The 25,066-nt window shown below is 43.3% G+C and overlaps 1 protein-coding gene across 1 annotated transcript; it reads right to left on the reverse strand.

The window, feature by feature from the left end:
* Positions 1 to 285: 285 nt before the first annotated feature.
* specc1la (sperm antigen with calponin homology and coiled-coil domains 1-like a) lies at positions 286 to 24,589 on the reverse strand. The gene is made up of 16 exons (XM_085367071.1): positions 24,450 to 24,589; positions 12,807 to 12,963; positions 12,576 to 12,714; positions 10,490 to 12,111; positions 9,910 to 10,117; positions 9,646 to 9,719; positions 8,399 to 8,574; positions 7,928 to 8,091; positions 7,486 to 7,613; positions 6,402 to 6,492; positions 5,769 to 5,858; positions 5,174 to 5,333; positions 4,775 to 4,877; positions 2,841 to 2,957; positions 2,693 to 2,752; positions 286 to 823 (listed from the first exon to the last, which is right to left on the reverse strand). The coding sequence occupies exons 2-16, from the start codon at positions 12,924 to 12,926 to the stop codon at positions 734 to 736; spliced, it is 3,342 nt and encodes a 1,113-aa protein (XP_085223197.1). The 5' UTR covers positions 12,927 to 12,963; positions 24,450 to 24,589; the 3' UTR covers positions 286 to 733.
* Between the last annotated feature and the right edge of the window lie 477 nt (positions 24,590 to 25,066).

Raw genomic sequence — 25,066 nt, forward strand, 5'->3', positions numbered from 1 at the left:
ACACAGGCACTTTATCCGTTGTATGAGAGGCATCTGTTATCGCACTGCAACATCTGGAAGACTTGGAGTAAAATCCTGCATCTGTCTCAAGTCTGACCAAAGGGAATTTACAAAGTTTTAGGGGGAAATTCCAACATGACTAACCTTTGGTTTCTTATAATGTAGAAACTGAACATTTACGGGGGGAAACATCCAGTAATTATTCCCCATCAAGAAGAAAAGCCTATGACAAACCTTATGCTGCAAAGCAGAGTGTTTAAAGTCAGATTTGATGGAATTCCCCTTGAACAAACTACAACCTGGAGAATGGGTGCAGAGCGGAGAAACGTATGCAAGACCAATCCAGATAGAAGGCACTGAGACTTGGCTTCTTTTTCACGCTGCTACTTCAGGCATGAATTGGAGGAAAAGATGAACCACAGGTATTCACATCCTGTCCTTCTCATGGCTTTCTAGTATAATGGTAAACAAACAGGCAAGCCCCTGGACTACAACTCCACACAAGGGTCTCCTTAGCTGCAGTGTGAGGATGTGGCACTTGTCCAGCAAAGTCCTGGTCTGCAGTTAGTGTTGTTAAATAGCGTGGACACACTTGCAGCATGACAGTGCTGCTGTGATGCATGGGGAGGGAGTAAGGAAGAGTTGACCGTGCAGTTGGATTGTTGCTGAGAGCTCATGACGGTCAGTGTGGCTCTGATTGTGCTGCAGGAGAAGGGCGAGGGAGACGGTGAAGTCAGGTCTCAAAGTACTTGTAGATGGCTGTAACGTAAGTCATGACACTTTGCCAGTCTGGCCTCTCTGTGTGCACCATCTCATTAATGTCCTGGAAAAGACAAACAGACACTTTAGACACTACATATTTTATATGATGTTTTTCACTTCATTAAAGGGCGTTATTTAAAATTTATCAATAATGATTATGGTTAAACACAACCAAGTCGTCTTGATAATAAGAGTTGCCAACTCCAGCTGTAACAGCAGTAAGTAAACCCTGAGTGAAGCATTTGATTTATGATATGTACCTACTGATGAACAAGGCCGGATAGCATTGGAGAGGATCCTGTATAATATTTACATTTTCAACCCATTCAAATAAACTTCCAGATGAGTTTGACATTCTGGGAAACTCCTTAGACTTGAACATAATCATGTTCAATGTGAGTCTACAGCTAGCACCTGGTCAGCATGCTTTCAGTTAGCATAAAGGAAAAACAGCTAACCTGGCTCTGTGGAATGGTAACAAAATCTACCTGTAAGCACCTCCAGATCTCACTGACCAACACGTTTCATCTCATTTGTGTAATCTCAAGCATCACCCTGAAGAACGAAGTCAAAAGCCATGCACCATAACTTCCTGATAAGCTGTCTCTAAAGCTAATATAACTACAAACACTACATTTAAAACACAACCCAGACATTTAAAATTGTATTTAAGGGTAAAGTTAAGCATGATTACAGCTGGTCTAACAGGTGGCTGCTGTCACAGCTCTCTGCAAGGCTTCTCCTCAGCTCATTCAAGTCACTGCTGGACCTCCTAATCATGCCCGAGCCCCTCTGCAGCATTTTCAGGGGAGCTATCTGACAAACAGCACGAGGGTGATCACCTTAACACGCTATTTAAAAAGCTGGTAGCAGTCTATAGATAGCAGTGATAATTTCATTCTTTAATAACCTTTGTAATAGTTTTTGTCAACAACCTTTTTTTTGTGGAACAAGACTATATCTAAGATGAAATGTACTGACAAGATGAAAATAGAAGAAAAAAAAATCCAATCAGAGCCTATTAAGTTGTATACAAAGGCGGGACGAGTCTGGAATCAATCCAATCAGAAGTAATCTCCTTGTGCTGTAAAGCTTAGTAGCGCATATTTGATCTTTGTGACAAAATATCAGTTCTTGGGAGGAAAAGAAGAGCAGATATGGACACATTTCGCAATTTGATGTCATGGGTGCTTAGTGAAGCGAGGTGAGCAACTCTCCCTGTTAAAAACAGGACAAACTTTATACTCTATATTTTAGAGATTACGAACTAAATCAGAATGTTCTGTCAAAATTATCACTGATAACCAACCTAGCTGGTATTGGTTGCCAGTCTGCAATAGATAGCAATGCAGTAAGTCTTGGTTATTATGTCTGTTTTTTTATATATACAGTCTTTGCTTAACTGGTAAAAAGAATCAGAGAGTCTGTGACAGACGAAGTGAGGTTGACAGAGAACCAGTATACACTAAAAAAGAAGAAGGAAGGCTTTGTAGATTCATATTAAGACCATTCCTTTTCAGGTAACCTTACCTTACGTTGACTTTTCATTGAGCCAACATGGTGTAGCAGTTAGAAATCCATGTTGGCTAAAGCCGCACATTGTTTAAACGCATGTACGCTTGTACTAACTTAGGACGCTGTCCAAATTTGAAATAAAAGTCAGTGTATAGCTCAGATCTGTGATGATAGATGCACAAGCAGCTGAGTGAAGTTTATGAGGTTAAAAGCAGAACTATAAACGGATCACAATTAGAAAGCAGACTGCAGGTTAACTCCAGCCAGAGATCACAACAAGCAATCTGTGCGAGCTTGGCTGCCGTATTGAAAAGCAATGAAAAGTATATTCTCTATGCCATCCGTTCTAAATTTGTGTCAGGATTTTTGCTGTATTTTATCTTCATTCCTGGGGTTTTATTTTAATGAAGCTTACCAAAGTGCATTTGATGCCCACGCTCTCTGCGGCCTGGAAAGCTAAGGTGAAGTTTCTCCTCTGATGAAAAGAAGCCACAGTTTAAGTCACATGTAATGAAACCTGATGATTAAAAGAAGTTTGAGCTTTTCTTCCGAACGTCACTTGCCTTCTCCTGGCTGGTGAGCTCCTGGTACGGGATGTGTGCGGGCAGGTAGGTGTGGAGCACGGCGCAGAAGGCCAGGCCATCGTTCCAGCTGCTGCTGAAGTTGGTAATATCAATGTTCTTTAAAAAAGAAAAAAAAGAAAAAACACAACACAAAGGTGATGCATTTAAACTTTGATCATACTCGACAGAACATTTACAATCCAGACCACAAATCAATAGGAAGCTATTTTCTGGGTAAGGTGTCAAACATGACTGTACAACATTTCATCCTTTGGACCTTTACATCATGAACGTCACCGCCAGACGGCCGATCTCCACATCGTTTCAGACAACACTATTGCTCATAATCAATTCTGCTTTCACGGAACCATTTAAAATGATTTATCTGCTCGATCTGATGACGGTCCTGGGATTTTATATGAAGTGTCAACACTACTCATCCATATCATATCATATCTATCATCTTTTCCACTATCAGCTGCCATCTGACCTTTAAAATCAAAAGATTTACAGCATCCTGCAAACAACCACTTAAATTATATCCTCAAATATCTTTAATGTCATAACTATAATCTACACCATATGCAGTGATGCAGAGAGAGCACTGTGTTTATCAGAAAACTACATCACAGGATATACTAAATGTTGCCCACTTCCTGGTGAAGACCTAAGATGCCATGGTAACTATACCTTAGATCAAATAAAAAGGGTTGGGGTGATGGCAGAGGACTCTTGGCACATCTGTTTATTGCTGCTTAAATCACTCTGAGGTCGTCACTGGATTTATCTTTATTTTTTTTAACCATAGCTTTAAAGAGCCTGCAGTGAAATTAACAAGTGAGACCTACGCAGAGCAGTCAGTCTGCAGCAGCATGTAAAGGGTACTGCAAAGTTAAAGGGTGTAAAGGGAGACAAAGAGTTCATCCCAACTCAGGAGTTAAAGTTGTGACATTATTTACCTTTCTCTACAATGAGGTATCGCTGCCCGTGGCAGAGTGCACCACTGCATCTACCTATGAACGTGGAAATGATGCCGCCTTCATGTTTTTCATTTTATCTCGCTGATAACAGTTTACTGTGCAATCTTAGCACCACATTAGACCTGCATCATGTTACTGCTTATGCACACCCTCCGCTGATTCTTCTCATTAAAAGCATTCAACTAGCATCTGCAAACATGTTTCCACAGTGTGAGTAGGTTGTTTTTAACACTCATTTGGAGGATCACGTCCACCCCCTGATCATGCTAAGAAACTTTATACACAGAATCGGAACACAAAGATCGCAAACACACAAAATTCCAGCTTCATCTTTTTATTCTTGGACTCAACTAGAATAGCTTTCCATCACTGACAGTTCAATACAATCCTTATTTAGCTTCTACTGGGCTGTGTGCAGCCCCTCAGTTCATCCTCTATCTGATTGAAAAAAGCCACTTTAACTCCCATCTGACTAACAGCTCCTGACAAATAAAAGGTACTCAGAGTAATCTGAAACCTAAGCTTTTGGCTCACATACATCATTAACAGTACATACGCTGACCTCATTACATTAAACATGGGCCAATATGAGCCATTGCTACAGAAAGTTTAGTGCTAAAACCTTTAACTATTAGAATTGCAAAGGCAGTAATTTTCCACAAGGCAACATGTCAGAATGGTTGTGCAAGAAGCCTCAAGCGGAGATGAGGAGTGGGCTTCAGAGGTCTGGTGATCTCATTTCTTTCTAACTCCACACCCCCACGTTCTATTTTCAAACTTGAACTCAGCCTTTAGATTGTATGCAGCTCCCTCTAGAGATGCAGAAGCACTTTATATACTCTTTGTCACATATAGTGTACGACTACAGCTGCACTTTACCTGTAACTTTTGAAACACCTCAGTCAGCATGTACAGTTGCTTTTTATCATGGGGACACTGACAGAAGAGAGCTACCTGATAGCCCTCAGTCTTCTTCTGGCACCACTTCAGCAAAGCATTCCTCTTAGAGCCTCCGTACTCTCTGGCCAGTGCTGACAGCGGGTCCTTTCTCTCCTCTCTGTAACAGAAACAGAGGAAAAGCACAAGCAATCAGTTTTAAGACATTTTCCATACCAAAAAGGCAACAGATTACAAGTTCATCTGATTTACTTAATGAGTAAAGAAAAGCCATCATGAGCTGGGCTATGGAAAAAAAATAAAAAAATAAAAAAAATAAAATAAACACAAAAAAGGGATCAAGAAACATGAGATTAAAATCACTGACAAGAATGGAAACAGACAATGTTTTTTAAGTGCCAATGTGAGCACATTAGAAACACATCAGAGGTGAATCAGTGGATCAACATGTGGTACCTTAAGCGGCTGCGGGCTGTGGGAGTGATGGAGGCGGTTGGGGAGGAGGAGGACAGAGAGAGTGGGGAGGAGGCAGCACTCATCGCCATCAGGGAAGATGACGAAGACCCCTCCGAGGCTGACATGTCCCTCTTAATCTCCTCACTGCTCCGGCGGGTCACTGTTTAAGTCACGGGAGAGGAAATCAAACTCAGCTTTTCGTACTGAACTACTGACCGAGTTAATAATAATAATAATAATAATAATAATAATAATGGATTGGATTTATATAGCGCTTTTCAAGGCACCCAAAGCGCTTTACAATGCCACTATTCATTCACTCTCACATTCACACACTGGTGGAGGCAAGCTACAGTTTTAGCCACACCTGGGGCAGACTGACAGAAGCGAGGCTGCCATATCGCGCCATCGGCCCCTCTGGCCAACACCAGTAGGCAAGTAGGGTAAAGTGTCTTGCCCAGGGACACAACGACCTGGACAGAGAGCCCAGGGATCGAACCGGCGACCTTCCGGTTACAGATGCGATTCCCAACCCCCTGAGCCACGGTCGAGTTACTTCATAATTAGTTCATAAAACATAGCCAGCATCTCTAACCTGAGATCGCCTTGGAGGAGTCAATGTTGGAGACCCTCTGGAGGGCAGATGGAGGTCGGCTAGCTGAGGTTCCCCTGAGAAGGTGCTCGGCTGTAAACATCACAGTAAACACATACAGAACAATTTACTCTATGAGCAACTTCCTCTGAAATGAGATGTCATGGTGGGGGCAGAGGTCAGTAGAAAGCCACATTCCAGTCCCTCCGAGTTCAGGGAATACCGACGCACAAGGCCGACACACTCACCAAGAAAACAATAAATCAGTGAAGAATAAATGGACGACTGAAGGCTATGGCCAAGACTGCACGTTCACATGAAACACTTGAACTCATTAGTGTTGAGAATGAACCGAGCAAACCAAGCACTCATTATTTCCTGCTTATCATCCTCTACACATACAGGAAACCTGCTAAGGTCCAGGCCTCTGAGAAAAACAGTCCCTCCATATACCCTGAGAGAGGGGACAGCCCATTAATCCTATTAATCACTGTGACAAAGGACTGAAATATTATATGGGTAATCCTCATGAACAGGACAATATTCTGCATGTTTATATGCGTACACCCAGCAGCTATGAAAAGCAACAGTTCCTACATAAAGAAACAGATTTATTTTTTTATGTAGAATATGTACCTGGCATGGAGATGTCTGTGTAGCTGGGCCTCTTATCACTCAAAGAGGAGAGCGGCTTGGCTGATGACATTGACCCAGTTATGGAGTGTCTCTGAAACAGCAGAAAAACACCTTTTATTGCACAGTTAAAAAAAAAATTAAAAAAAATCTGAATGCAGTGATTTGTAAAACAGTAGGCGGAGCTTCACTTCTGTAATGTTATCTGAGCTAAAAGCACAACACAAAGTCACGCTGATATCATTGGAGAGTGTCACATGATCAAGTATAAGAGCCTGCAATACTATGTGAAAAGGAGAAGAACCCAAAAATCCCCACCACTCAAACCCTTTAGAAGCCCAATGCTTAAAATGTACAGTGTTGTGCAAAAGTCTTGAGCTATCCCTCATTTCTTTAAATTTTTTGTTGTGACCACCTTAATAATTCCACCTGGACTGTCCACAGTCCAGGCCAAACTGAAAGTTTTTTTTTATAGTTAGTTTCTTCTTCAGGACGCTGGTAAGATCCACAACACCATCACTGGCTCAAATGCAGCTCCAACTCATTTCAAAGCCTCTTCCGTGTTTTACAAATGGCTGTAGACACTCACTGTTGTCTCCTGAACCTGCTCTACATACTGACAATTTAACTAAAAATTTAAAACTTGAATCCGTGAGACCTGTTACCACTGATTTTCAGTCCTCAGGTTTTCCTTATAAATTTCCTTTATTAAGAACAGCTTCTTGACAGACAAGGCTTCAGTGAACAGTAGATGCTTCAGCTGAAGGGCCAGATCTCTCAGGTCCTGTGTCAGGTCTTTGCTGGACCTTTTCCTATTTCTAAATGACATGAGTTTCAGATACTGTTCACCTGATGTACATGTTTTTTGTAGGACTGCCTGTTCTTCTGAAAGACCTTCAGAAATTATTTTTGAAGGTGCTCAAGACTACTTTAAAAGGATTCATTATGGCACCTTGGAAGAAGCATAAGCATGTGCTCAATGAGGAATATAATTTTTGACCTTGCACTAGTGTGAAATAGTATGTAAAGCAGTAAGCTAATAAGGGACAAAAATGCTAACATGTTAATTAAAAACCTTTTCCAGTACCTGCATGGGTGAAACAGCAGCTGCTGGGGGCGTCTTCATGGGACTGGGGCTGAGGGGGGTTCGAGGTAACGGAGCAGCCGGAGCTGTTGGAGGTGTTGGAGCCACAGAGGCACCATTTGACGTTGGACCTGAGATATAAAGAAGCAAAAGGTTCACATCCAGTCATATAAAGTTTAGTTGGGACCTTCTTCAGCAAGCAGACAAGCCTGATATGTCAGGAGTCCTGTCTGCAGTAAATCAATAAAAATGCTGAAAATGTATTGAGAATATATTGTTGGGGGGTAAGACTTAAATTTATGTCACTTGTCTTAGTCAGACTGGTGACTCTTGACAAAAAACTAACTAACAATATGGGCTCTCTTTGGTGAGGGAATTTGGGAAAAAAAATACAACAAAAGCAGCAGTGAAGGTCTAAAAATCTAAAACAAAGACAGTGTTGTACCTTGTGAGGCACTATCGAAGCTCTTGATGAGTGTTTTGACGGTGGGTGAGGGCTCCGAGGAGGTGGAGGATCGCCTGCTGAGACCCATCCCCTGTCTGAGAGCAGCTAGGTCCCTCTCCACTGCATTCATGTAGTTATACACTCTGCCTCTCTCCTCATCCTGCCTGGAAAACACAAAGCACTCCACTGAGCATGTGCACTCAGAGCACCTGTGGTGTCAGTTTTGACATTATCAATGCAAAAATGCCTCTGCTCACTAATTTACCGAGATAGAAAACAGAATGTGTAATTCACAACTTATTTTTGTTTTTAATTCAACTTTGGATTTAGCACAAGCCCTGCTACTGAGCATCTAGTATCAAATTTAATGAAAATATGAAATATCCCAGTTTTTTCTCCTAAAAATAAATAAATAAATAAATTAGGAGCTGACTATTGCAGCTCTTCCACGCGTCTCTCTGTGGGTCTTACTTGCGACTCTTGACTTCATCCAGCTCCTTGCTCAGCTTCTCGTTCTTCTCCTGTGCTTCCTGAAGTCGGCGCCGCAGGTCACCAATCTCCTCCTGTGCTTCCGACTTGATGTCATTAGCAATGACGACAGCGGTCTGCAGATCAGCCTGGAACTGACGCCACTCCATTGACTCCTCCTGCACGCGCACGCACACACACACACACACACACACACACACACACACACACACGTAATGATACAAACAGCTGAACATTGTTTATGCTCATAACAGCAGACCCCTCAGCAGTATTTTATCAATACTGTATTTAGCAGTATGGATAAATTCTTTTGGCCACCAGAGGGCAGTTTTTCCCATTTGTAATGACAGACTTTCCTTATGACAGAAACATTAGCATTCATTTAAAATCAGGCCTTCATGAATTCCCCTTTGCGCTCCGTTTAGGTTTCCATCAGCTCCTAAAGGAAATATCTGCGCTTCTAAAAATGCCCCGCTTTGTTTACCAGTTAGTTGTTACGTTTTCTATCTGCTTTTTTGTGTCAAAATATCAGGGGATTCTGCAGCAAACCTTTTGAAAATTCCACAGTGATGGAAAAATTTTGGTTTGTGGAGCTAGAAGTCATAATACTGCATTTATTTAGTATCCAGATTTTATACAAAGTACTGTCTTAAAACCTAGTTTTTGTTCCTTCTAGTATAATTTGACCTTTACTTGCTCATAATCAAACAGCCTCAATCCACACTCTTTCACAAACGTGTGCACGTTCACATTCTGTGTGGCTGACTTTGCAACAGCATGTTTCGATTTTGTATCCCAGAACTCCTGTGACAGAAGATAAAAGTTATGGCTGCTGTGATTACATTCCAGAGTTGCAAAAGTCCTTCCTGAAAGCACCACTGACTGCTGGACAATACTTTTTATTTGATAAGACTTCAAAACTCATTGTTCTGGTGCTACAGCTGTGCTTCCTGGATCATATTTCATCATCTTGGCCGGCTGACAACGAGACTGGGGGATTTTTATGGCTTCATCTGACATGGTCAGTAGAGAGAGGAACAAAATATGGGAAAGGGGAAGGGAATGATATACAGCAAAAAATGGTCCAGCGCTACGTGTGACTCCCCAGGTCACTTCATGGGTGCCTCGTGTTGTTTGCACCCGAGCTGCGTGGCTATCAAGATTTTTAGGCTGTTGGATGTCAGCAGTTTTTAAAAGATGAGCACCTTTCAGTACGAATGTCCACTTACTCTCAGCCTGCGGTGAAGAATCTTAATCTCTCTCTCCATGTCGTGCTTCTGGTCCTGCAGCTTCTTCACAGAGTCTGAAATCAGAAGGCAATGTTTGGTGATGCTATCATTAAAGAACGCACTGATTCAAAAGCAGACGTCCTTTTCATATCAGAATCTCTAAGGCAAGCTGATGAGCATGCTCACATTGTTCTACTACTTGATAAAAGTTGGCCTTCAGCACAAGCGTCCACTCGAGTTAGAGTGTGTCTGCAGCCCACTTACTTTCCAAATCTGTGATAATGAGATTGTCGTGGAGTTTCAGAGCTCGGTGCTGCTCCACCTCATCCTCCAGTTCAAAGATGGTTTCCTTCATGTCAGCGATCTCTGTGTCCTTCTCCTGCAGCTCCATGCGCTGCTTCTCCAGTGCACGATCCTGCTCAGCCATTTGCTGCTGCGCCTGCTCCTGGAAGTCTCTGTATTCACTGTCCAGCTGCGCACAAACAATTAAAGTATACTTCATTTAATTAGACAGTAGACAAGACATTAGGTAAAAACTGACTGCAATAAATCTTCACAATAACCTGCCTGCTATTATAACTACACATCTGTGCAGTTAGCTCTGTATAGTCTTTGAGAATGTGTACCATTCCTTGCTAAAGGCTGACTCTGGAGAGCTGGTGATATTAAATTTGTGATATCTGAGACACTGATGGACGGGCAGTAATAAAGCTGTAATTTTCATAACCCAAAAACTGAGAGTTGTTGCACCCTAGATTAAAGTAAAGACATTTAGGTCAAACGCCTCAATTTAGCTTCTATTTGCGTGAAGATCTCATGTTCCACTCACTGTCCTTGAACTAACCTTCCTGAAAGTCTCCTGCAGCCGGCTGAGTTCGCCGTGGGCCTGTTCCATCTCCTCCTGCATCTTTGCAGCTTTGGCCTCAGCCTCCTCTTTCCCCAGCCGAACACCTTCCAGCAGCTGACAGATGTCATTTTTGTCCCCCGCAGTGTGCAGAGAGTACAACTCGGCCACTCTCTGCCTCTCTTGATCCAGCTGGGCTCGGCAGCGGCTCAGCTCCGCCTGGTCGTTGCTCACGGCTGCTTTGTACTCTTCCAGTGTGGCCGCCATGGCAGCTCGATCCTGCCTCTCCGAATCCAGGAGGCGCTCCATCTGTTGGTTCCTCTCCTTCAGCACTCCCATCATCTCCTGAGCTTCAGCATTGTCCTGCTCAGCCATCTTTAACGTGTTGGATAGGTGCTGTTGCACCCCCAGTAGCTGCTCTCTCTCAAAGCGGGCATTATCCGCCAGATCTGCGTAACGCTGCTCCAGCTCCATGTAGCGCCCACTCTTGATGTCCTCCTCCAGCACGTAGGATATATGATGCTCTTCGAGGAGCGAGCGCAGGTATTCAATCTGGCGGCCGTAGAGCTCCAGCTTGTCGCTCTGCTGGCACAAGGAGTCCATGAGGATGACTTTCTCCTCTCCGAGCCGCTCGTTCTCTCCATTCAGCTCCTGTGTGATCTGCTGCAGGTCAGCCAGTTCCTGCAGTGTCGCCTGAAGCTCCTCAGCTGTGCTGTGCTGATTCTCCTCCATCTGTTGGATGCGCTCCGTCAGACAGGCTACTGACACCTCACTGGCATTGCCACTGCTACCCCTCCGTGAACGCTCCCTGCTAGGTGCACACTCTGACTCAGATGACGAGGAAGCTCCAGATGGGGCGTCCAGAGCATCGTCACTGGAGGTGACAGCTTGGTAGACCTCACTTGACTCACTATCCAGGTTGTCTGCCGAGCCTCCATGCTGGTGTCCTGTGAGAAGATCCTCCAATGAGCCAGGGGCAGAGCCTTCCACTGAGGAGGTCATAGTACCTGTGCCACCACCATCGCTGTGCCCACTGCCTGCAGCCAGTTCTGGACTCAGGGAGGAGTAGTTGAACAGCTTGTCAGAGCCATCCAGCCTCTGCTCCAGGGAGAATCCCAGAGCATTCAGCCGATCTTTCAGCATGCGGTTCTCGCTCTTCAGCAGGTTGAGCTCCTCTCTGATGGCTTGATTCTGCTCTTGTAAGAGAATCAGAGTGGACTCCACATCAGCGGCTGTGATGGCTGAAACCTGGGGCTTCTCTTCCTCCCCAGCTTCTTCCTCCTGTGGCACCTCCTTCCCACCAAGGCCGAGTTGGGCCCTCATGTCCCTCAGCTCGCTGCGAAGGTGAAGGATTTCCACGTCTTTGCTCTTGGCCAAACCAAGAAGGTCTTTGACTTTGGCTTCCAGAGCCACTTTATCATTAATCTGGCCATCTGACTTAGACTTGCTCATACGGCCCTCGGACTCTGCCAGGATCTGGCGGCGAGAGCGCTTTCCTGAGGCCACATCCCCAGCTACAGTCCCTGATGCAAGTTGCTTTTTAGCAGTGGATGACCGAAGGCGGTCTCGTAATGAACTTGGCTCCTTGGAAGTGGATGATGATGCACGTTTGGATGAAGTACCTACAAGAAAAAGTGGATTTCTTTTATCCTGGTGAAGTAACACTGAAAAAATAATTTTTACAGCTTATCTGAGAATATGAAGAGCTCAGTTTAGCAATGTTTTTGTCTCATTCTTTTTCTTTTTTTGCTAGTAGACAATTCCCATGCTCTTATTTTGACAACTAAGCTGCCGCTAACCAGCAGCTGCTGTTGTGATGATCTTCACTATCATTGTGCTGCTTGGGTCTCTCGCTCATGTCCCAACATCATCATTTTGGTGCCTCAAGGCACCTCCTATTGTAAGGTAAAGACCTTACAATAATACAGAGAAAAGGCCAACAATTAGATGAGCAATCCCTTGGCAACAGTGAGGAAGAAAACCTCCCCTTTAACATCAAGAAATCTCCGGCAGAAGCAGGCTCCAGGAGGAGCAGCTCCAGCCACGAATACATTCCAAACCTGTGGGATACATTTTTTTGAGATACCTGAAGTTGTCTTTGGCTTGCTGTCTAAGTTGCTAGCGCTTGTGCCAACAGACGTAGTCCTCTTGGTCTTAGTGACGGCACTACTTGATGAAGGATTCCCTCCAGCCATAGCCGCTAAGAGGTCATCATTGCTTTTAACCTGAAAGAAGAAAAAGTCAACACGCTCACAGAAAAATTAATGAAATCAGAAACCTTCAGGTGCTACACGCTCCATCACTTGATGAATTTTACCTTAGACAGAGGAGCAACGGTGGTGCTTTTGGCTGGGGGCTTTCCGCCGGTAGTCACGGCCTCTGACTTTCCTCGATCGGCGCTCCCCTTACTCACCGCTGGCCGGACCGTCTTCTTCATAGTGAGCTCTCTGATGCTGAAACATTTACGGCTCAATCTGTACACAAAAAGGAAAGGAGACAGAAGAAAGGTAATGTGCGTCAGCCTCCAGAGCAATAGCTCCAGTTTTCCATGGAAGAAGAATTCTTTCCACAGAGACAATTCCCTGAACTCTTAAGAAAAAAAACTGGGACCACATCAAATAGCTGAGCACTTCTCGAAACCTCTGCCTGAGCTCAGAAATTTATTCAATACAGCCGGTGTTTGGGAGCTAATTTTGCTTTTTTTTATTTTATTTTATTTTTTTATTTGTGAAGCCTACAATGATTAGTTTCTGGTGGATTGTTAGTTTTCTGCATATTTAAAAAATATCCCGTGTATACTGTACACCCCCAGATTCAGGAATGCAGAATAAATACTGACTTAATGGCCTCTAAAGGGCAGCCTCCACTAGATGGCTGTCATGTGTTTGTAATTGTTCTCTCAGTTAGGACTTTTAGCTGCAACAATGATACCAGAATAAGTGGCCGCTGTTGGGGGCGTATGTGCAAAGAATGTGGCTTTGCAGTCTTGGCCTCAGCACAAACAAACAGGAGGTAGGGAAAGCATCTTGCTATCATCGCAAAGAACGTTCAGCAGGACCAAAAAAGGAAAATGAGATTCCACCTCCCACAGATCAACCGAAAGCTCAAATATCCGGCATATCATGAGAGGCAAAAAAAACAAAAAAAAAAACAAAAAAAAAACCCAACACCACAAAAAACCCAAAGTAATACATTTCACCTTGAGCTGCTAAGACATGACTTAGTGCCATTCTAATGTGAGCCACACATATACCAGTTCACAATCCTTGCTGCTTTATTTAAACAACCTGACAAACCAGAAAAGATTCCTAATGACGATTTAATCTAGGCTCCTGAACATACTTACATAGTGACAGACCAAATTAGTAACAGATGACACAACTATACTCTCTCCAACAAATGAAGAGCTTTTTACCTCTCACCAACAATGTGCTAAACCTGGCTATTAAAACAGACAACCCCCCCCCCCAAAAAAAAAACCGAGGAGGTTTCACTGAGGTTTTATTCGTAGAATCTGACTTGATGCCACGATAGCAAGAAAAGGGATTTGGGAAGCAGCTGGAGACAAAGAGTAAGTGCTTTTGCACAAACTTGGATGTCTTTGAGTTCACTTACGAGGGGAAAAGTGAGCTAAAGTGATTTATTGTGCACAAGCAAACCCAACTCCAATCTACCTCTGAGTCAGTGCTCTGTTATTTTCCCAAGAAAAAGTTTGCCGTTTAAAAATGGAAATAAATACACAGACACACAGTAAATCTGACTTTAAATAGAACGCTGTGAAGCTGACCAGCATGCTGCAGTGGGCCATAAATGTTTAGACAGTTAGGTGACTAAGCCTTTTTGCTGTATCACGGCTAAATAAATACACGTAGTAAAAATGAATTAATATTTAAAGTAAACTGCATCACCAGTTTATGTTTCCCGAGAACTCAGAATGACCTGCTACCAAGTCACAACTGTACTGTACTCAAAAACAAATACCTTTCTAACAAATTTCAGCTGTGCCTCCGGGGTGCAGGTGCTGTTTAAAATATGCCATCCTGTATCAAGTCTTCTACACAGAGTCCTCAAAAAGATCCAGTTCACACACAGTCTTTACTATCACTCTTCACAGCCTTTCTTCACTATCAATATCAGTTATGAGGAGTCTAAATGTCCTTTGTGTGCTTTTTAAGTTGTAGAACACAAATACACATCACGTAAGGCTGTTTTCACACATGAACTCGGGGAAAATGTCAGGAGAATCAGGGAAGAGCATCCTCAGAAGTTTTCTTTTCATATATTTAACACACAGTTATGGAAATCTCTGACTGAAATCTCCCTGATTTAGGAGATTGTGCTGTATGGGTACGCCTTATAGGAGGAAGAAAACAGAACAATTTTGTGTACTTTGCCACAATTGGACAGCAGATGGACATTTAACGTCCGATCTGTGATAAACACTGTTGGAAAGTAATAAAGAAAGCAAGCACAGCAATCCAATCATGTCTTGCTGTGTGTGTTGGGACCCTGCGATGGCAGGAATTTGCTGCAAGCAGGTGGGTGGGGCTTCCATGCCAACAGCCAGAGCTACATGGACGACATGACCATATTAAGCATGTCTCAGTGACATTAGACACAGCTTTTCTTATAGCAGTGAGGTTTGAACTTGTTGAACTTGTTAACTAGTTACTGGCAGAATCATGAACTCTGAAGTGTGCAGAGAAACTCTGTATAGAAACTGAAAAGAAATCATCCACGATTGATGATGGAGATCCAGAGCATACTTAACCACCCAGAAGAACACTGGGGTCTTAAAATGGTATTCCTAGAACCCTGACCTCAATCCCATAGACCACCCATGGGAACACCCTTGGGAAGCAATGGACAATAAAAGCCAGCTTGATGGCGTTTCACTAGCTGATGATGACCTGAAAGCTTTGTTGGCTCAAACGAGGAGGAAGGGCTTGCCACAACTGCAGAATCGGCTGGTTTCAGGCCACAACCCTAAACAATTTGCATGGTTAAACTGATCTTGGGTAGGGTGTCCATTACCATTTTGTCTGCATTTTCAATGTGTATTTATCATTTTGTAATTTAAACCTAAAAACATGTTGCTGTTTTGAGAGCACAAGCAGACCATCCCACCCAAATGCCAAAACCAGTCCACTGGATCCAATTCGGGAAGAGGTCAAGGGTTCAGGTTTTTCTTTTAAATTGTCACCAACGTGTATATTACCTTTTTTTAAACAGGGAAAGTTACTTTCAACAGTCGTGGTATGCAAGTCTAAAACCAAACCAGACCGGTACAAAGAAACAAAGAAAAGCCCAAATGTGTACTTAACTGTGCAAGTCCAAACACCAGCAAGTAAGCAACATCTTTAGCTAAAGACAGCCAGAAATCAGTTACAGCCAGATTGCCATTTTAAGCAATATCCAAATATACAGTGCACACATATATATATATATATATATATATATATATATATATATATATAAAAAAAAAAAAAAACACCCAGCACGCCCCTGCGGGCGGTTTATCCTTCAAGCTCGGGTCCTCTACCAGAGGCCTGGGAGCTTGAGGGTCCTGCGCAGTATCTTAGCTGTTCCCAGGACTGCGCTCTTCTGGACAGAGATCTCCGATGTTGTTCCCGGGATCTGCTGGAGCCACTCGCCTAGCTTGGGAGTCACCGCACCTAGTGCTCCGATTACCACGGGGACCACCGTTACCTTCACCCTCCACATCCTCTCGAGCTCTTCTCTGAGCCCTTGGTATTTCTCCAGCTTCTCGTGTTCCTTCTTCCTGATATTGCTGTCATTCGGAACCGCTATATCGATCACTACGGCCATCTTCTTCTGTTTGTCTACCACCACTATGTCCGGTTGGTTAGCCACCACCATTTTGTCCGTCTGTATCTGGAAGTCCCACAGGATCTTAGCTCGGTCATTCTCCACCACCCTTGGGGGCATCTCCCATTTTGACCTCGGGACTTCCAGGTTATACTCGGCACAGATGTTCCTGTACACTATGCCGGCCACTTGGTTATGGCGTTCCATGTATGCCTTGCCTGCTAGCATCTTGCACCCTGCTGTTATGTGCTGGATTGTCTCTGGGGCATCTTTACACAGCCTGCACCTGGGGTCTTGCCTGGTGTGATAGACCCCAGCCTCTATGGATCTTGTGCTCAGAGCTTGTTCTTGTGCTGCCATGATTAGTGCCTCTGTGCTGTCTTTCAGTCCAGCTTTGTCCAGCCACTGGTAGGATTTCTGGATATCAGCCACCTCCTCTATCTGCCGGTGGTACATACCGTGCAGGGGCCTGTCCTTCCATGATGGTTCCTCGTCTCCCTCCTCTTTCTTGGGTTTCTGCTGCCTGAGGTATTCACTGAGCACTCGGTCAGTTGGGGCCATCTTCCTAATGTATTCTTGGATGTTCGTTGTCTCATCCTGGACTGTGGTGCTGACACTCACCAGTCCCCGGCCCCCTTCCTTCCGCTTAGCGTACAGCCTCAGGGTGCTGGATTTGGGGTGAAACCCTCCATGCATGGTAAGGAGCTTTCTTGTCTTTATGTCAGTGGCTTCTATCTCCTCCTTTGGCCAGCCTATTACCCCAGCAGGGTACCTGATCACGGGCAGGGCGTACGTGTTGATGGCCCGGATCTTGTTCTTACCATTCAGCTGACTCCTCAGGACTTGCCTGACCCTCTGCAGGTACTTGGTGGTTGCAGCTTTTCTAGCGGCCTCTTCATGGTTCCCATTCGCCTGTGGGATCCCCAAGTACCTGTAACTGTCCTCTATGTCTGCAATGTTGCCTTCTGGTAGTTCAATCCCCTCAGTTCTGACTACCTTCCCTCTCTTTGTTACCATCCGACTACACTTCTCCAGTCCGAACGACATTCCAATGTCATTGCTGTATAGCCTGGTAGTGTGGATCAGTGAATCGATGTCTCGTTCACTCTTGGCATACAGCTTGATGCCAAGCTGTATGCTATATATATATATATATATATATATATATATATATATATATATATATATATATATATATATATATATATATTCCAAGGGGAAAAAAACATTGCCAAAAACCATCTTAATGATCCCCAAGACTTTTTGGGAAAATATCATGTGGACTGACAACACAAAGGTTGAACCTTTTGGAAAGTCTGAGTGGGCCAAAATCCTGTTCCAGTTCTTGCTCCTCAAGGTGACACAATCAGTTATTAGGTTAAAGTGCCAATTGCTTTTTCGCATAGACACGGGTAGGTTTGGATAACTTTCTTTAATAAATTAAACTGTTACTTAAAAATTCACACAGAGGAGGCTACCCCCCCCCCCCCTCTGTCCCCTTCTGGCTGCCTCTGCCTCAATTTTATCCCACAACTTAGACATTCACATTACTCACACTCTCATTACACATACATATAGGATCTTGGGGGTGGGCACGATACACGGAGTCCAAAGTACCATCAGGGTGTACACCCCACCCCTGGCATCGTTGCCCACCTCTCAATTTTAAATACACGTAGACATTGAGGGCTAGCAGGAGGGACCATGCGCTTACCTGCTGCTCTCTGGCAGGTAGCTCCAAGCCCTCCTGGGTTTTAAATGCACCTTAGAACACACATGCATCAACATTACAATGAGCGGGTGGAGGGAGGTTTGGAGTCTTCTCTCACCCCCATTCTCTGCGACCTGCTGGAGCAGGGGGGCTAGGACTAGGAGGAGGAGTTGGCCGTCCGACTGCGGTCTGGAGTGTGGAGCCTTCCTGCTGCTGCGGAGTTGGGGCGGTCTGCCTCCCCCACCGCAGGGAAAAGGGAAACACCACCTGGGTCTGGGTGCAGTTCCCCCCTCCAGGGGCGGGGGCACCTAGACCCGGTTTGTAGAGTACGCTTGGGGAGTGTGATCGTGTGTACAACGTCTCTTTATGTCTGTCTCCACGTTGGTTGAGTGTGGAGTAAGTGCATATGAGAGCATGAGGGTGGGAATGGATGTTTGTATCTGTGTGTGCCTGTATGTCTGTGTCTATATGTCAGGTTGGGTGTCAGGCGCCACCTCTCTGGGGACATCTCAGGCCCTCCAAGGTTTGGAGGCCTATCTCCCCCTACCACCACTTCCCCTGCCAGTGGCGGACCCCCTCAGACATCGGTGCGTTGGTGGTTCTTTGTGTCCGGGGATGGGCGTTCTGTTGGTTTTTGTCTTTTGCCCTTCTCCCCCGTCCCTCTTCTCAGCTGTTTCTCGTTCCCTCTTTCTTTCTCCCCTTCTTTCCCCCAGTCAAGTCTGTCCCGTATTCAGTAAGTGAAAATAAAATAAACAATAAAAGGTGAATCAAATGGACCATTACGGCAAGGCTGGGATGGTCAGTTTGGTAAAGTAAATCCGTTGGGCATCTTTCTTTGCCTTTAGACAACAATTCTGATGGCAAAAGAGCCAAACGGGACAGGCCAAAACAAAAAACAAAAAACAAAAAAAACAAAACACATATGTCATCCTTTCATTGTTTACCATCCTTCATGATAAACGTTCACTGTGTATCATCATTCAATAAAAAAATCTTCTGAAATGAAAAATAAATAAATAAATAAAAAATTCACTTTGTATTTACTCATGTTATCTTTGTCTGATATTAAAATGTATTTGATGATCTGAAACAATTAAGTGTGACTTATATGCAATCAATCAATCAATCAATAAATAAGAAAACAGGAAGGGGGCAAATACTTTTTCACAGCACTGTTTGTTCTGTGCTCACATTATAATTGAGCTCTGTTTTTTCTCCCAGGCGTGCACTCAACAAGCAGCCAGTTTTCTGAATAGCTGAATGTTTTTGAATGCAGATGTCTGAAACAGAGAGCTGCTAGCTGGAGCACAACCCTTTTTCACTGGGTCTGAATAGACATGGGAGCACAGGCTGGGGACCAACAGAGCAGCTAAATAGGGCAGAGTCAGCAGCCTTTTCTTTCACTCTCCCACTCTTGAAAACAGTATGCTCTTCAACATACACCACACACATCACTCTAACTTGGTTAAATTTGTAGAAAAAAACATATATATAAAATAGCAAAAACCCGGTGTGTTTTCCACATTCCTACTCCAGCATCTGTGATCAATTACAGTATCACAAACAACCTCGCCTAACAAACAACACTCCTGCTGACTCTACATTGTTGGACTGAGTGTTCATAGTATAACAACGTGTTTAAATAAGGGACATTAGATAAGAGGAGACAGTGAATCCTGAATAAAAATCTATGGGAGAGTTCTGTAACACAAAAGAAGCGTCTCCCCTGCCCCTCACCCCGAGAGCCAATCAACAGATAAAAAGAAAAACATATCAGCCACTCATTAGAGTTTGGAATTTCAGAATTTATAAAGGCCACTAAGCAGGAGACAATAGAGAAACACCCTTCAACCATGAGTGTTGATGTTGCACAGAATGCCCACCACTCTGGAACTCCCTTTTTAGCAATGCCACATAGGAAACAGGCAGCTGTTGGGCACACTTGGGCAGAGCAAGAACAAGTAAATAAGTAACTACATATAACAAATGTTACAAAAATCTGTTTGATTTGTGTGTCAAAGGGAAAAAAAAATCCAATATTCTATATTCTTAATTCACCCAATATCAATATTAGTCTTAAAAATCCTATATAACTTTGCTCTTCTACAGTGCTGGCTGATGGACCAACAACAGCTCAAACAAGATTAGCCTACAGACTGATGTGTGTACCACATATTTTTGACCATGCTCCCATCTGATAGCAGAAGATCTCTGCAGATAGGCAGGGAGGCAGTCTGTAGCTGCAAACTGACTGCCAATGCGTCACAGCCGTTGAACCATAAATTTCCCCTCTATTGCTGGGTTGTTTCCCAACAATTTAAAACAGTGAAAGCAAGATAAAAAGACAAAAGGGCAATAGAGGATCTTAATGAACAGTCAAGCAACAGCAACAACCAGATACCCCACGTTTCAAAAGACAAGAACACTGTTGAGAAGAATTTGATAATATGGAGGTATTTTGGTTATTTAAAGTCCAACAAAGAAGCAGAGCAGCGTGCACTGCCAGTTGTATTGAGAGCGTGTTTCCACTAATTTTTTTTATCATCTGAAGCAGCACCATGCTTTAGAGCACATGCAATGCAAGACTTTACAGTTCCAGACATGTCCTTATGTACCAGAACTTACAATGGAAAATGAAGAGACTGTGATATGAGAAACGCAAGTCTATTTTACTGCAAAACACGCCAATTAGCACAGTTGACAATTTGGCATTTAAGTGGCTGAGTAAAGTAACTGAACCTCATAAGCCAACTCCCTCACCATAAACATTTCTCTCAGATGCTACCTTTTTTTTTTTAGGATGGGCAGAGACACTCTTCATGTTGGCTCATGTAACATCCTTTTATTCTATGAATGCATTGTGCAAATATAAAAAGCTTTTTAAGCCTTTTAAGCATGATTTTAGTGTCACTATTTCTACTACTTCTTTGTTTCTTCTATTCATACAGTTATGTCCCTGTAACCACTGAAATTACAACTATGGCTCTCTACCCATTCAGTCACATAGGTGCTTCAAAATAACTGCTCAAATACCTGCCTGGAGGCATTTTGAAGACGGCTGCCGGGTGGCTAAACTTACATTGAGCACAACCGGTTTAAATACAGCTCAAATATTTAACAAACAGCACAGAATGAAAAGGCCAAAGTCCACAATGTTTGCCTGAAACTGGCAGACACGTCTTAAATATTAGCCAGGCTTTTGACTGTTAACAGCACAAGTTTACAGTGGAGGAAGGGTGACTGCTGAACTGACATTCAGAATCTATGAAATACAAAATGACATCAGTTTAAATGTAATAAAGGTGCCTATTTTGATCAGGATGCTGTTGAAAGAAAATATTTATAAATGTATAAATATGTCTGTGAATGTTCTCAGTCATTCAGGTCATTGTAGTCTAGGAAGCTTGGAAAGAAAAGCGTCTGGACTTCTTTAAGTTGCTTGAAGACGTTTCACCTCTCATCCGAGAAGCTTCTTCAGTTCCAAGGTCAAATGGTGGAGAGTCCCAGATTTAAGCCCTATGGGAGTGTCCCTCAAGAGCCTACAAAGGACCCCCTAATGATCTCAACCTAATCACCCGTTTCACACCGAGCCAAGGTGTGAAAACGGGTGTAGGTCACAATCAACCAAGGTTTAGAGTGAACTCATTGTGAAACCTAGCCCTACCCTATCGTGATTTACTGAGATCAAATGGCCCAGGATGTGAGTGGACGTTAAAGGGTCTGGGAAAGGATCTCAAAACTGGATTATAGATGGCAGACAGTTGATGTTGTAAGCCACCACTTCTGTTCAAAGATGGTCCTTCACAGTGGACATAGATGGGGGAGTGAAAGAAGCCATCTATGTCCACTGTGAACAACCATTTTTGAACAGAAGCGGTGGCTTATGACTTCCCAGACACCTTAACGCCCACTCACTTCCTGGGCCATTTGATCTCAGTAAATCACATGATAGGGTGGGGCTAGGTTTCACAATGAGTTCACTCTAAACCTTGGTTGATTGTGAGCTACACCTGTTTTCACACCTTGGCTTGTGTAATTAGGGGGTCCTTTGTAGGTTCTTGAGGGACACTCTCATAGGGCTTAAATCTGGGACGCTCCACCATTTGACCTTGGAACTGAAGAAGCTTCTCGGATGAGAGGTGAAACGTCTTCAAGCAACTTAAAGAAGTCCAGACGCTTTTCTTTTCAAGCTCTATAAATGCATAAAGGTGCAAAGCTCACTGTAAACCATGCAATTAAAGCTGAGATAAGCCAAGGGGCAAGTTCTCATTATTTCAAATTAACAGAGCTGTTGTAGTTGATTTCGCTGTCAATAAGTGCACTGGATCTGATCCAGGGTTGCACAAAAACATGAGCTTGAGACAAAGAAGAAACAGTGTTTGAGAAAGAGGTGGGGGGGAAAGCACAGTGGTCTAGTAAATAACCCTTCCCTGCGCTCTTTCTTTAACTGCGGGGAGGCACTTCCTTGCCATAACATCAGCTTCCTGTGGTGGCGTCTCCCAAGAAAAAGAAGAAGAAAAGAAATGTCGACCCTGCAAGGGTGACTGTTTACAAAGACAAGCAGAGATCAGTCCAGTTGAGACACAGACTTTTTCAAACCTCAAATTTGACTTAAAAAAATGTCTGGTTATTAATGCCAAACAGGAATGAACCATCTTATGACAAAGCTTTAACTATTTAAATCTTTAAATCTATAGACTAGTGAGTGCTTATGGTTTTTGCACTCAGCTGTCAAATGCACATTCATCTATGCAAAGGGGTATTTATGTACTGCACCCATACAATAATACCGTTCTCCTGTACACTGCTGTTACTGAGTCAGTCTGATCACCTCCTGCAGTGACACTTTCAGTCACCTGAGAAAGAGCGGCTCCTCTGTTTTGTTTTGTTTTCCCTTCACCACCACATAGCACTGATGCACAAAGAATCACAGCCAACAACTATGTGGTGTAACCACAATATCCAGAACTGCTGACTAACATCTTACTCGTATATCTAAATCCAGTTATCAGTTTGGTCACAGTCCATGTTTAACCACTAACCATGTGAGCTCTTCTCCCAGCGGTGGACCCTCTTTCAAAGACGGGTAAATCCGGTGTTACTTGAATCCTGCCACAAACTCTGTGTCCTTGGGCCTGCTCAGCATATTTATAAGTGCCACAGAGCACGTTAAAAGTAACCGCTTAACTGATTAACTAGTCGTACATTTTCTGTGTTCGGTGCCACTAGAGAAGAAAGTCTCCAAGACTGAGATTTCCCCAAAATGTGTTTTTGTTCTATTCTCAAAGACAAATCATTCATCGGCCAGAGACCACAAAGCTATATTTCCCCTTTACTATCTTCTGGAAACTAATCTCATGAGGAGACTGTGGTATATTGATCTCTCCAAACTGTTGACAAAAGTTGAGAGACATCTGTGGACACCTGGTTTTACATATAAATATATATGTATCTAATTTTCAATAAATGGAGTATACGAATAAGTCACATCTTTGAAACAGCATGGTCAACCAAAAGACAAGCTGAGATATCAGTAGTGTTGACTCCTCTGAAACAGCAACACAAACGTCAGCCCTAATACGACGTGTGAAATGTACACGTATGTCATTTAGCCATTTTATTTTAGGGAAAAACAATCTGCCCACACTACGGAATAAATGAACATTTGTACTACCCTAGGAAAAACAAATAGCATCTTAAAATTATTGACATAACCTAGCTAGCTAGTTAGCTGTACTGTCAGGCAGGCAGTTAGTAAACTTCCTGCTTTGCCTTTCAAAACTAAAGCACCAACCTAGACACGTAAGCACACCCCTCAACAGCTACTATCGAAAATGTCAACAGACGAGTGAAAATAACAGTTAAAGATGACATGAGGTATAATGCACGCAGACACAAGATGTATTTTTTTTAACTGCAGATACTTTTAGCTAATGAAAAATGTTCTGCAGCAAAAATCAGGACATATTTAAAACACTATTTAACAGTTAACAAAGCATAACGGCAACTTTATTTTGAGGGAAAATCTCGATTTAACAATAGCTCTGGTTTTACTGGCACACATGAAACTACTGTACGAATGCCCCCCGCCGAGACTACTTGGCAATCTACTTATTGTGAAATTATTTATGAGATGACTCAAAGCACGCTCGTTAGCTTGACAGCTTATCCAAAATCGGGTGTAAGGGTTAAAACAACATTTCAAGCAGTAGTTAAGCCAACACAACTAAGAAAACTAGGCTTGGTTGTTCATGTGACCTCGGCGTAGGTGCCTGCGTTTCTTTTCAGTCTGTTAATTTCACCGCGCTGCCAGCAAGAAATATCAACAATTATGTCGCTAATGCTATTATTAAGCTAACAATGTTAGCATAGCCGGCAAAAAGACAGCGCCCCTCCACTTAACTGCAGAAATATTCCTACCTAAGGTTCTCCTTATCTCCCAGCTTGGCAGGTTAGGGCCCGATAGGCATCCATTTGCGGTCGCTAACAGTCTGCCTAGCCCACAACGTGTTACGGCAGCGGGCAGCACCGGTTTCGGATGTCGGCTCCCTTCTGTTGGCAGCAGCCGCCGCATGAGCCTCTGCCCCCTCCCCGTGTTGGATCACCTCAGCATCACCCGCAGGAGGGACACTCCACTGCCTCCACCATAAGCAAATATGTGGTTAATTTGTAACCAAATTAATATAAATATATATGTATCTAATTAACCAAATGTGGTTAATTTGTAACCAAATTAATATAAATATATATGTATCTAATTAACCAAATGTGGTTAATTTGTAACCAAATTAACGACTTTACACGATTTAATTTAAAATGAAGAAACTGGAAAACCATTTGGATGAATGCTTATCCTCTTTTAATCTCTAAGACTAGTTTGAAATATATCTGAAACCTCAAGTATTATCACACTATTTATGCGGGCGGAAAAGTATCAGAATATAAACATAGACAGGGACCCAGCCACAAATCCGGTCTCTGGAAAACTATAAATTGAGCCTGATTTGGATGTTCGCTCCTGTTTTCACTAATCTAAT

This window comes from Diplotaxodon limnothrissa, linkage group LG12, assembly GCF_057381915.1.
Source record: "Diplotaxodon limnothrissa isolate DT_005_m linkage group LG12, D_limnothrissa_male_GT1.1, whole genome shotgun sequence".
Taxonomy (NCBI): domain Eukaryota; kingdom Metazoa; phylum Chordata; class Actinopteri; order Cichliformes; family Cichlidae; genus Diplotaxodon; species Diplotaxodon limnothrissa.

Excerpts from the sequence above, each read along its gene's own strand:
- specc1la (XM_085367071.1), bottom strand. The coding sequence starts at position 12,926 with ATGAAGAAGACGGTCCGGCCAGCGGTGAGTAAGGGGAGCGCCGATCGA. Across the intron at positions 9,720-9,909 it reads CATTATCACAGATTTGGAAA|ACTCTGTGAAGAAGCTGCAG; the intron begins GTAAGTGGGCTG and ends TTCTGATTTCAG. Across the intron at positions 4,878-5,173 it reads ACAGCCCGCAGCCGCTTAAG|AGAGGAGAGAAAGGACCCGC; the intron begins GTACCACATGTT and ends TTTCTGTTACAG.